Source organism: Panthera uncia (assembly GCF_023721935.1).
Source record: "Panthera uncia isolate 11264 chromosome C1 unlocalized genomic scaffold, Puncia_PCG_1.0 HiC_scaffold_4, whole genome shotgun sequence".
Lineage (NCBI taxonomy): Eukaryota > Metazoa > Chordata > Mammalia > Carnivora > Felidae > Panthera > Panthera uncia.
In genome coordinates this window covers 20,853,998-20,867,435 of record NW_026057585.1, presented here as the reverse complement: position 1 = coordinate 20,867,435, position 13,438 = coordinate 20,853,998, and the positions used below count along the sequence as shown (strand labels likewise).

The following is a 13,438-nucleotide window of genomic DNA, read 5'->3' as shown; positions in this document are numbered from 1 at the left end:
TGCTTTTTCAACCAGTGGCTTCCCAGTGGCTCACTTGCTGCCCATTGAACAAATCGATGCCATGTGGTTTTGAGGCCATGTCTTAGAAAGAATAGAATAAGTTGTTATACATTTTCATAGGTTGGATTTCTTTTTCTTACTTTATGGCATCTTTCTAGATTCATTTTTTGGCAATTAAAATTGCCCTGTTCCCTATCTTAAATAATATACCTGTCTGTAAAGGAGTTGTTAGTCAGTTATATGTGGCAAACAGTGAAGACACCACATCGTGATTAAAAGCATGGACTTTCAAGCCTGACTTCCTGTGTTCAACTTCAGTTTTGCCACATACTAACTATGTAATCATGTATAAGACATTTAACATCCGTCTGTATCAGTTTTCTTGCAGGGTCATTATGAGGAATAAAAGGAATTAATACATGTGCAGTGCCCAATTTAGTGCCTTGTGACATAGTAAATGCCAAATAAATGTTTGGTACTATTAGTATTTACTCATATGCGTAGTGTCATACAAATCCAAAAATTTATAAGAGATAAAATTATATGAAGGGATGTTTTAAAATGTAAATGTGTAAGTTTTGCTGAGACTGAAATGTGGTATTTTGGTTTTTTCCTTAGGTATTACATGAAACCTTTCCTAAACATACATTTCTGATGAATGGCTTAATTCAAGGAGTAAAGGTAGGGTCAGTGATATAATGCACACATACACACATACACTTTCATGCATAATTCTGCCCATATATTATTGTTACTTAATGGACCAATTCACTGTTAATTTTTACAATTTTGAGTGTATCCTTAGGGATTACTTAACACTTAAAAATGGACTGGGTTTTATTTATTTACTTACTTATTCATTGTTTACATGAACTGGGTTTTAAATATGATTTGGCTCAAATATAGCCAACTCTGTATAATGATAAATCACATCATTACAGACTTCTGTATTTTATGTGTTGGCATTTTTATCCTAGAATGCTTTTATAAACCAGCAACAAGAATATAGATTGAAGAGAAAAGAATTATTTGAAAAATGCATAAATAAGTATAAAACTGTATGGTAATGTCTTGAGTATTCTATAGTCTTTATTCTTGATTCCATTTCATCAACAAGGTTTATAAACAGGTAATTAGCCTGTGGATATAAAAACAGATAGTTAACATACCTTCCTAGAATTGCCAGTGTCAAATTATTGTGACTGAGAATTCATTAGAGCATTTCATATTAATATGCAACCACAGCCCTTCAGGTGATTCTAGATAATCTTCGGGAAGTTTTAAATTATATATAGAGGAAAAATAAGCTATCTAGTTTAGTGATACTTATATTTATGTTAGAGATAAACTTTAAAAAATCTCTTCTAGGATAGTAGAATGATTTCTTTTTGGTCATTGATATACATAGTATACATATTTTCATTTACTTTCTTTAGGGTTTGTTGTCATTCCTCAGTGCCCCACTTATTGGTGCTCTTTCTGATGTTTGGGGCCGGAAATCCTTCTTGCTGCTAACAGTATTTTTCACGTGTGCCCCAATTCCTTTAATGAAGATCAGCCCATGGTATGTACATAATCAGATTATAGCAGTTAAACATCATTCTGTTCATTGTTTTCTAAATATTCCTTTATTTCTTTCACTTTTTCGCCATCTTACCTATGTAGATTTTAATTTTGTTCTTCCAACATGTTTATTCTTCAACACAATAGAGGGCCCTTAAAAATATAGTGGCTAAGCAACAGCTCATAAAGGTTACAGAACTGGATGCTACTGTAGGAAGTGTGTAGACTATTGGCTAACCTTTTTTTGGATTTCACAGCTCAAAATACTAGTTGCTTTAATATCAAGGAAACTTATTTCTTTCTCCGTATAAAAGAAGTTAGGAGTTGAATGTGCTGCCATTCTCATTCCAAGCTGCCTGTCATTAAAAGCTGTCATTAAAAGCTGCTGTCATTAAAAGCTGCCTGAGCGTCAGCTTGTGTCACACTTCAGGCAGCAAACGAGGGAGTGGCTAGAAGAGCACAACGCCTTCTTATATGGAAACTACAGAATTCCCACCCAACCTCTGCTTACATCCCTTTGGTCACATTTCAAGCATATGCTCCTTGTTACAAGATGCTGGGCTCATGACCATGTTAATTAAAATCAGGATATTTTCACTGAGGAGGAAGGGAGGGAAGCTCACAATGAGAATGATTTTCCTGAGATAATAGAGCTCAGTGTAGTTGTAGAGTTATTAATTCTCTTATGTTCTACTCCACTGCGTATTAATGTTAGTTAATCCTACATCATAGATAGAATCCTACATTTCTTCCTATTGTAGGTTAGTTAGCTAAAATTCTAAAGGCCAAACTCCGGATGAATGCTAGTCACACAAATGAAATCTTACTAAAGGAGTCCAGAGGATGGACAAAAAATTTGCTGTAGAAATCAGTGTGTTAGAAAAAATTTAGTAAGCAGTAAAGCCCTAGTAGAATATTCTGAAAGTTCATTATGATTATGCATGATTTTTAAAACATTCAGCATGACAATAGAAATTTCTTCCTCCTGGCCAGTTATTTTGAAATCATAAATACCAAAATGCAATTTGCTTTTTATTTATTTAAGTTTTATTTATTTCAGAGAGAGAGAAAGAATGCCTGTGCGCATGCTCAAGAAGGAGTGGTGGGGGGGGGGGGGGGAAGGGGTGGTGAGAGAATCCCAAGCAGCCTCTGTGCTGTCAGTGTGGAGCCTGACCTGGGGCTCAAACTCATGAACCATGAGATCATGACCTGAGCTGAAATCAAGAGTTGAACGCTTAACCAACTGAGCCACCCAAATGCTCCTGTAGTATGCTCTTTTTAAAATAGTTTTTGGGGCACCTGGGTGGCTCAGTCAGTTAAGCGTCCACCTTCAGCTCAGGTCATGATCTCATGGAACGTAGGTTCGAGCCCCGCGTCAGGCTCTGTGCTGACAGCTCAGAGCCTGGAGCCTGCTTCGGATTCTGTGTCTCACTCTGACTCTGCCCCTTCCCCACTCATGTTCTTTCTCTCTCTGTGTCTCAAAAATAAATAAAACATTAAAAAAATTTTTTTTAATATTTTGTTCACTCTTTATAGTAATTATTCTCAGTTTCATTTGTGAACTGACATACAGGTTTCTTCTATGTAAAGACTGATTTTTTGTTTTGCCAACATTTGAAAAGCTAAAGATAGCTTATAGAATAACATCTAGTTTCTATATATATGGCATAAAATAAATAGAGAGTAACATTCCTCCATTTTATTTACTGAATTTTGTTTTTTGTGTAGTGCTGTGGTGGGAAGTACTAGTGGATGAATTATAATAGACTTTAGTTTGTTGCTGTTTTTAGTAGAAACAACAACAAAGCCATTTAACAGTACACTACTTGGGTGAAATATTGATCTAAATATATTTTAAGTATTCCCGCTTAGTAGCTGAATTATTTTTGAAGGGCCACTTCTAATGCTGTTTTCATTATATCTGTGGCTTATGATTTATAGATGACTTAAGCCGTTGCCTGAAATAAGCTGTTACTCTAACTCACTTACAGAAATAAAGGAAGGTTAAGGTAATGTTAATCTGTTTTTTGTCAATTGTCTTTACATCCTAGGTGGTACTTCGCTGTTATCTCTGTTTCTGGGGTTTTTGCAGTAACTTTCTCCGTGGTATTTGCATATGTAGCAGATATAACCCAAGAACATGAAAGAAGTATGGCATATGGACTGGTATGTTTGTTTATTCTTTGTAGCTGCAGGAAAACACTTTGTTTTTTTAATTATTTCTTTTTTTTTTTTTGAGATTTTATTTTTTATTTCTTAAAATTCACATCTAAATTAGTTAGCATATAGTGCAACAATGATTTCATGAGTAGATTCCTTAGTGCCCCTTACCCATTTAGCCCATCCCCCCTCCCACACCCCCTCCAGTAACCCTCAGTTTGCTCTCCATATTTATGAGTCTCTTCTGTTTTGTTCCCCTCCCTGTTTTTATATTATTTTTGTTTCCCTTGCCTTATGTTCATCTGTTTTTTTCTCTTAAACCCCTGAGCCAAAACCCAGAGTCAGACGCTTAACTGATGAACCACCCAGGTACCCCAAAAATTTTTAAATAGTTTTATTGAGTTATAATTTACATACCATAAAACCCATCCATTTTATGTGTATAATTCAATGAATTTTAGTAAATTTTTCCAGTTGTGCAACCATGACCACAATCCAGGTGGTTTTTGTTAAAGGTTGTTTTTTTTTTTTTTTTTGGTCATAGCCAGATCCTTGAAATTAATTTTCAACCTGGAGGCTTTATATATTAAAGGCATATTCTAGCAAATGACAGGTAATTCTTGTAAAAATAATACAGATGCAGCTAACAGCGGGGAAGGTGTTCTTTGTGGTCCTCTGTCTAACCAGAAAAGTAAGGCCACTAGGTGAGGAGAATGGAGGAGAAGGGAAATGACATGAAACACCTACACTCTAATTGGACCTTTGCTCACTGCTTCGAATACATGGTCTCTGTGAATACGATATCTCAGTGACCCTCGCAGCGAGAGCCATTGCTCCTTTGTCCACTTAAGTTCCAGAACCATGCTCATACCCAAGTTCCTCTGAGACCACAGCCCACTGTATTTAATTTGCTAGAGCTGCCATAACAAAATACCTCCACTGTCCAGTTTTAGAACATTTCCATCAGCCCACAGCCCGTCTGTCATCTGTCTCCACCCCTCACCTCAGGCAACGAACCACCAATCATTCTACGTTTGTAGTTTTGCTTTGAATAGAAATTTCACATAACTGAAATGATACAACACGTAGTCTTTTGGGTCTACACTTAGCATAATCTTTTGAGGTTTATCCATGTTGATCCATTTATCAGGAGTTCCACTTTGGTATAGTGTTCCATTGTATGGACTATACTACATTTTGTTCATTCATCAGCTGATGGATACTTGGGCCGATAGCTAGATATTTAAAGTTACTAGAATGTTATGTACTTGTCAAATAATTGACCTTTGGAAATCAAATTGCTTCTTTTGAGCAGTTTTTAATAAACAGCTACAAATAAGCACTCCTATGAAGTTAGATCCTCCATCAAAAAGTCAAAAATGGCCTAGAAAGAGAATAAAACACAGGGTGGGGAGCAGAAACTCCTGCACTACAACACTGGTCACTAATTATCCTCTACAGAGTGTAGTCTCTGTCAGGTGTTACTTGCTGTCACATCTGCTGATGTGCAGGCCATTTTGTCTAATAAGCCAGACATGTCTGAGAATAAGTTACTCTTTGCTTTTTAAAGTTTATTTACTTATTTTGAGAAAGAACACATATGCATGCAGGAGGGGCAGAGAGGGAAAGCAAGAATTCTAAGCTGGCAGCGTGGAGCCCGTTGTGGACACAGACACAGGGCTCGAACTCATGAACTATGAGGTCATGACTTAAGCTGAAATCAAGAGTTGGACACTTAACTGACTGAGCCACCGAGGTGCCCCAGAATTAAATTTTTCACCTGTGTCCTCTTTAATCTGCATCTTCACCAGAGGTGTCTGGACTTCCTCAGAGTTTTAGACATGGTTAGTGATAAATTAAATGCCAAGGACCTGTGATCCCATCCTTCCTAACTCCACCACCTAAAGAGATCGCCAAGTTCAGTTTTATCCTAGCGCTTAACACTCTCTCTGATGAGAAGATAAATGTCAAAGTCTTTAAGCTTTATTTCAGCCAGTCTTAAATATGCATCAAGGTAAACATACATTTCATTTTAATACTGGGGAAAAAAGTCATAGTGGCAGTGGATTTCTTCAGAGCATTGTTTTTTAGACTTCTTTCAGGCCATTACGTATTTTTTTTAGTTAAGAGTCTAACTTTTTTTTTTTTAATGTTTATTTGTTTTTTGAGAGAGAGAGCGTGAGTGGGGGTGGGGCAGAGAGAGAGGGAGACACAGAATCTGAAGCAGGCTCCAGGCTCTGAGCTGTCAGCACAGAGCCCAATGCGGGGCTCGAGCTCATGAACCATGCGATCATGACCTGAGCTGAAGTCGGACACTTAACCCACTGAGCTACCCAGATGCCCCAAGAATCTAATACTTAAAAAATCTAATTCTTTTCTCTTCCTGCAAAAGAAGAGAGCATAAGACAAATGGCAGAGGCAGGAGAGGGAGGGCGCGACAGGAGGACTGACAGAAATCTGAGCTACGTGGTGCTGAGGTAGAGTCAGGCTGTACTGACTAATCTCTTCCTGTCGACCTTTACTTGTCACAGGTGTCAGCAACATTTGCCGCAAGTCTGGTAACCAGCCCTGCAATCGGAGCTTACCTTGGACGAGTATACGGGGACAGCTTGGTGGTGGTCCTGGCCACAGCAATAGCGTTGCTAGATATTTGTTTTATCCTTGTTGCTGTGCCAGAGTCGTTGCCTGAGAAGATGCGGCCAGCATCGTGGGGAGCACCCATTTCCTGGGAACAGGCTGACCCCTTTGCGGTAAAAAGTTTGTTTTTTCCTTTGGCAAAAAAGGGAATGTATGATTCAGTGCAATATTGATATTTTGTTGTGGATGTTTCTTTGGGGAAAACATCTTGACAGATTTTTAAAAATGTTTTAAATACTTTTTGGAATAGTTTGGGGAAGATGAAATACATTTTTAAAAGCTAGCTGGGTATCTGTATGTACACTGCCAGAAGATAACACTGTATATTTTTAAGAGCAGGTCAGTGTTTGGGTATAAAACCTTATATCTGTCTTTTTCTAATTCTAGTCCTTAAAAAAAGTGGGCCAAGATTCCATAGTGCTGCTAATCTGCATTACGGTGTTTCTCTCCTACCTACCGGAGGCAGGCCAATATTCCAGCTTCTTTTTATACCTCAGACAGGTAAAATCCTATTCTGCCAAGGTGGACTTTTCTTCCATCGTTTAGTGCCTTAATAACAGAAATATTTAATCTTGAGAGCACTATAATAGAAGGGACTGTTTAAATGAGTCCTATTTTGTAAATAATGGCTCGCTAGAACTCCTCCTGTGTAGTGTGGTTTATGATCCTTATGCATATCTCTTAAGACTTTTGGCTTATGCAGAAAGATATGATTATCCTGTCGATGTATGTGGCTTGAGTTTATGTGTTGCTTATAGACGTGATGGGAAGCTTGAAATCCATTCACTTACTCCAGTCTCTTTGTGATTTAGAGCATGGATTAGCAAAGCAGCTAGCCATAATGAGAGTGTTAGTTTTTGCTCCTTAACACTAATCTTACCAAGCATGGTCAAGCCTTTTTTAAGACCTGTAAAAAGCACAAAACAGCGCGATACTTATTTGTAAAACGGACTCAGAGTGCTTGATAGCTGTCTCCAATTTATTAAATCTAAGTCTAGATCAAGGGACTTAGATTTACCTAATCTAAATTAAGTAGCTTTTGTTTTTAGTATGTTAACAGTTAGGATTGGGTTCTCAGTGAAAGCCAGATTCTTCCTCTGAAGAATTCTTTGGTTATGAATGAGTTGTATTTTCTTTTTCTGATGTTAATGTTCAAGTAGTTTGGTGCCCATTTGATGTTAATGTACAAATAGTTGCATTAGTATGGTGTTTGTTGTGCTTTTTTACTAATTAATGTTGCTTTTTCTGGAAACCTTCTAGATAATGAAGTTTTCACCAGAAAGTGTTGCAGCATTTATAGCAGTCCTTGGCATTCTTTCCATTATTGCACAGGTGAGTTTCTTTTTAGAGTGATGAGATAGTTACTCCTGGTTGACCATCCACATGGGCCTTATGTGATACTCAGGTGACACTTTCTTGATGGAGTCACGAGTGTCAGGAATCTGAGATTTGTAGGTTCAGAAACTCCTGTTTTGTTAAGTGTAGTCTTGATCAGATTTTGGGGACTGACACATATATTAATCAACATATGATGTCTAAACCAGAAAAATAGTTTGATTTACACTGCTTACCTGCATAAAGTCAAATATTTTCTTTTAATTTTTTTTTTTGATGTTTATTTTTGAGGGAGAGAGAAAGAGTGCAGGCGGGGGAGGGGCAGAGAGAGAGGGAGACACAGAATCTGAAGCAGGCTCCAGGCTCTGAGCTGTCAGCGCAGAGCCCAACATGGGGCTTGAACTCTTGAGCCGTGAGATCATGGCCTGAGCCTACATCAGACGCCCAACCAATTGAGCCACTCAGGTGCCCCAAAGTAGAATATTTTATGTTAGTCCTTAAATATTTATTGCATACCTACCATGTGTTGCACACCGGGGATATACCAGTGAACTTAATTAAATCCCTGCCGTTGTAGAGTTTGCATTCTTGTGGGATAAGAGAGAAAACTAATAAATATGTCGATGTAAACATATCAGGTGTAATGAAAACTATAAAGAAAAATGGTACTGGGGATCTAGAGATTGACTGGGGGCTGGGTGTTAATTTTATTTGGAAGGGTTGGGAAGGCCCTGCTGACACAAGGTGACATTTGAGCAGAAACACAAAAGAATGGAGAACAAGCCATGGGAATATCTGGAAGAAGAGGATTCTAAGCAGCAGGAACAGAAATAAAACTCTCAGGACAGACTGTACCTGGCATGTGTAAGAAACAGCCAGGAGCCAAGTACGGCTCTCACACGGTGAGCAAAGGAGAGACCTTTAAGAAATGGAATCTGAAAGGTGGAGAGGGAGCAGATCATCTGGGGCCTCACAGGTTGTCCTAAGATGTGACAGGAAGATAGGAAGCCATTAGAGGGTTTTGAGCAGAGGAATGGCACGAGCTATTTGTCTTGGAAACCCAGTTGGTAGCCCGTGGTTGTCTGATGAATAAGATACTAATCAGCCCAGTAATTTGGATCTCCTTAGGAGATGTTTCACCTTTGCCTCGAAACTGTCTCTGTTCCATAATCAAGTACTGTGCTCCAGTGGCCAGAATTTTCTGTCAGTCCTTCTTTCTGTGAAAAAGCCCCAAACATTTCTTCCTATTTGGCTTTGTTTTTTCTAGACTCTGAGATGATCTAACATTCTCTCCCACCTTAAATCCAGTCTTCTAGATTACAGCTTTGTTTTATTCTGTTCTTAAAATGAAATGCAGAGTCCATTTAATAGGATTCTAGTATGTTTCACCATCTCTTGGGTGTAGGATTCCTTCTGCAGATCTCATCATTTATGAATTTTTTGGTAGGTCTAGTGATAAACGTCAAATTTAAATTTAAATTCTGTAATATCCCCAAGACCCACACATGCGTACACATGGCAGTATTAGTACTATTTCTAATTTCCATTTTGTCTTGAAGCTCCTTGATCAGAGGTAATGTTGCATTCCATCCTGGCTATCAGAAAAGTGCACTTGAGCTTTGGAGGAAAATATATTGTTGCCTGTATGCATAAATAGCTTTTGAAAAAACACCTTTCTGAAGCATAACACCAAGGAAACTATACAAATAGAGTAGAGCTTGATGAATTCTCAAGTGTTAAACCAATCTTTAATCCTGGGATAAATCTTACCTGCTCATGATGTCTTATCTTTTTCTTACATTGGTGAGATTGTGAATATTTTGTTGAAGATTTAGATGAAGAGAACTAGCTAACATTTACTCTGACACTTAAGAGATTTATAGCTATAAAGTGTTAGGAAGTTTCATTTCATATGTAACTGGTCATGGAAGCTGCAGGTGCCTAATAAATTCAGGCAGTAACCCTGCGGAACGCTTGAGTGATGTGAGGGTGCTTCAGAGGAAATTTTCCCTCTAGTCAGTAGATGGCACCTGGCACAAAGGACACAAGGTGGAAAACAGTCTCAAAGAGCTGAGAATCCAGAGGGGCAGACATGTGAATACAGGAGGCACGTGGTTGGGTTTATATTTAGAGCACTCATAGTGCCTTGAGTCTGGGAAGAAATGAGGCACCATCCATCCAGCGTTGATGCTACAGCAGACATTATGTACGCGATCCACAAGGAATATGGCACTTAAATGACCATTTAGCTTTCGAGGCCTACATAGAAATACAATTTTTGAGATGAATTTTCACATTTAAAAATAAAGTCAGAAAATCAGTTGGACTTCAAAAACAGGTGAGAGGAAGTATGTGGCATACATAGAAATACTGATAATTACATTGCTGTGTCATTATATGAACTAAAATGTTAAGTATAATATATAACCCCAAAGGTAGAAGAATTATCTTGCATTCTCATTTATCTCAAGTATACATTGAGAATAACTCATTTACGGTTGAACTCTGAAGCCAGTGGAATATCTGTGTCTTTGAGCCTCCTCTGTAGCAGCACAGAGCTTACAGCTTCCCCTTTGTTCTGTTGTACTGCTTGCCCCTGTGCTTTTGCTCCTGCTGGCCTTTCTGCCTCCCATTCTTCCGCCCTAAGTATCCCTTCTCTGAGCTCCCATATTAACTAGGGCATATCTGTCACTGTACAGAATACACTAGCTTTTACCTGTTTATTTCTGATTATTCTTGCCTTGGTACCAAGATTGTGAGTCTATAGTAGCAGAGCTCCGAGTAGACTGTGAGGTTAGGAGTATATCACATTCATCTTGGTTTTTGTAGCACCCTGTACTATGCCTGCACCCAAGTAAGTGCTAAATTAGAGGACATTGGTTTTTTTCATGGTGTTTTAAAAACTTTATTTTTATTTATTTTTATTTTTTAATTTATTTTTGAGAAAGAGTGCAAGCAGGAGAGGGGCAGAGAGAGAGGGAGAATCTCAAGCAGGTTCCGCGCTGTCAGCACAGAGCCCGACATGGGTTTGAACTCATGAACCATGAGATCATGACCTAAGCCAAAATCAAGAGTTGGACGCTTAACCGACTGAGCCACCCAGGCGCCCTGGTGTTTTAAAAACTTTAAAGGAGCACTTGGCTGGCTGATTCAGTAGAGCATGCAACTCTTGATTTCAGGGTTGTGGGTTTGAGCCATATGTTGAGTATACAGATTACTAAAGAAAATAAAGTCTTTTAAAAATAAATAAATAGAAACTTTAAAAATTAGTAGGAAGCATTTCAAAATTAAGAGGTTAGAGGTGCCTAGGTGGCTCAGTTGGTTAAGTGTCTGACTTTGGCTCAGGTCCTGATCTTGCGGTTCGTGAGTTTAAGCCCCATACCCATATCAGGCTCTCTGCTGTCAGCACAGAGCCTGCCTCGGATCCTCTGTCTCCTCCTCTCTGTACCCCTCCACCACTTGCTCGCTCTCTCTCAAAAATAAACATTAAAATAATGAGTGAAAATTGGGAGGTTATGTGAAAATATGGGTATGTAGCTTCTCCCCCAAAACAATAAGGTCTGTAAACATGGACAGACCCGCTTCCCATTGGGAGCCAAACAGTTGCTGTCTGTCCCCTTTGGGGCTTTTTTAGGCCTTATCACTTCTTTGGAGCAAGGAGGCGTGAGTTCATAATGCTTGCACTAATTAAACGTTTACGTGAGTGCTCTCATCTAGTCCTCTGTATGCTGGTGACTCCCACATTTCTACCTCCACGCCAGCCCCTGAGTTCCTGCTTGACACATCTGCTGGGCATCTCAAACCGGACATAACCAGAACTAAAATCTGGATTCCTTCACCTTCGTGCTGCTCATCTCATTTACAGGCATGACCACGCTCCTGGTTGTCAGGGCCACAAACCTTGGTGTCATTCTTGTTGATGCTTGTCATTCTTTCTCCTTACCACACATCCAGTCCATCAGATGGTATCTCCCGTTACCTCTATCTCCAAAATACATTCTGAATTGAAGCTTTTCTCATCATCTCCATTACTAGTGGCCATTACTCACCATCTCCATTACTAGTCTCTCAGCTTCCATAATTGTCTCCCTACAGTTTATTCACTTGGCAAAGAAATTCTTGTGAAGTTTTAATCCTCTTTTTTTGCTTAAAATTTACTTTCCATTGCAACCAGAATAACCCTAGACTCGAAGTGACCTCATTTTGCCCCATTCTCCATGTTGTTGAATACACTCCAGTTCAGGGCCTTTGCACTTGCTGTCCCTGCTTAGAGCGCTCTGTTCTCTGAGATATTCACATAACCACCCCCTCCTCTACCTCCTCATTCAGCTGTCACCTGAGAAGGTCCTTCCCTGCCCATCATGGTTAAAGTAGCCCCTCTGTCACACAATTCCCATTTTATTTTTTTCACAGCAGCTACAACCTGGAATTCTCTTGTTAAACAGTGTGCCTATGTCCATCTTCTCTCCAAGACAAGGTATTCTGTTTGCTGACCAGTGCTGTGACCTATTCTCTGACCCTCGGGTCAGTGCCCTTAGACCTAGAATAGCAATGGGATATAGTAGGAACTTGGCAAATATTTGGTAAACTGACCCAAACTCGTGTCAGTTAACTGTTAGCTAGCTGTGTACATCTTGGTTAAGTCATAAGTTATTTAACCTTTGGGACAAAATGAGTTCTACTAAATTAAGGGACACCAAATAATTTTTCTTGTCTAGCACACTATGTATACTAAGCAATTTATTCCATCATTATTGAGAATATTTGTGATGTATCTAAAAATCACACATACTTCCCATCAACACTAAGAACTTACAATAGGTGCTGGGGATACAAAGATTCAGATATTTAAGAAAAGTTCCTGCCCTGGGGGAGAAAATCTGTGTTCCCAGTTAGAGTGTCCTATAAACGGGAAGTTTTTCTTTGCTAACTGCTTACTCTGGGTGAGTTCCCTTTTGTGATTGTGGTTGTTGAAGAATGTAATCCAGTAAGGTTCTGTGCCTTATGAAACCTGGTGGTATACTCACTTGATTTAAGGGAAAATCTGAGAGAAAAAAGCTAGGAGTCTTAATTGTTCAAGAATCTTAAGAATCTTCATTAGCTTTCCACTGGCTTATCTGTAATTAAATCTGAGTAAACTCTTAAATGGTTGTATCCATTTAAAGAATTTGAAACTTCTGTTTGATAATTGTACATTTAAAATGTCACCAGTGGGGTGCCTGGGTGGCCCAGTCGGTTAAGTGTCCAGCTTCAGCTCAGGTCATGATCTCACCATTCTGGAGTTTGAGCCCTGCATCGGGCTCTGTGCTCACAGCTCAGAGCCTGGAGCCTGCTTCGGATTCTGCGTCTCCCTCTCTTTCTCTCTCTGCCCTTCCCCCATGTATGCTCTCTCTTGAGAATGAATAAACGTTAAAAAAAAATTTTTTTTTTTAATGTCAGCCAGTTATCCACTAGTGATTTCCTGAATTATTTTCACTTTTTCCTGTATGGACTTACTAGCTATTTTAGGTAGTATATTTAATACTTTCATTAAAATAGCAAAAAATATTTTCTAATGTCCCCAGATCATTGCTAAATTTGTTAGCTTTGAAAGAAAAGAAAACCCATCCACTCATAATACTTATTAAATGCTTACTGTGTGCTAAGCACTTTGTGTAAATATCATTTCGTCTAACCCACATGACAGAGTTTTGAAGTAGGTAATATTCTTGCCATTTTGGAAGACACTGTTTGAGAGTGAGGT

General features: G+C 38.8%; 1 protein-coding gene across 3 annotated transcripts in view; it reads left to right on the top strand.

Moving 5' to 3' along the window:
- The window catches only part of MFSD14A (major facilitator superfamily domain containing 14A), a 42,938-nt gene that overhangs the window by 23,761 nt on the left and 5,739 nt on the right, over positions 1 to 13,438 (top strand). For all 3 annotated transcript variants that reach the window (XM_049616734.1, XM_049616735.1, XM_049616736.1), the window contains 6 exons: positions 619 to 681; positions 1,437 to 1,564; positions 3,615 to 3,729; positions 6,255 to 6,473; positions 6,748 to 6,861; positions 7,621 to 7,692. In XM_049616734.1, the coding sequence (XP_049472691.1) occupies positions 619 to 681; positions 1,437 to 1,564; positions 3,615 to 3,729; positions 6,255 to 6,473; positions 6,748 to 6,861; positions 7,621 to 7,692 (711 nt within the window). The remainder of the gene's footprint in view (positions 1 to 618; positions 682 to 1,436; positions 1,565 to 3,614; positions 3,730 to 6,254; positions 6,474 to 6,747; positions 6,862 to 7,620; positions 7,693 to 13,438) is intronic.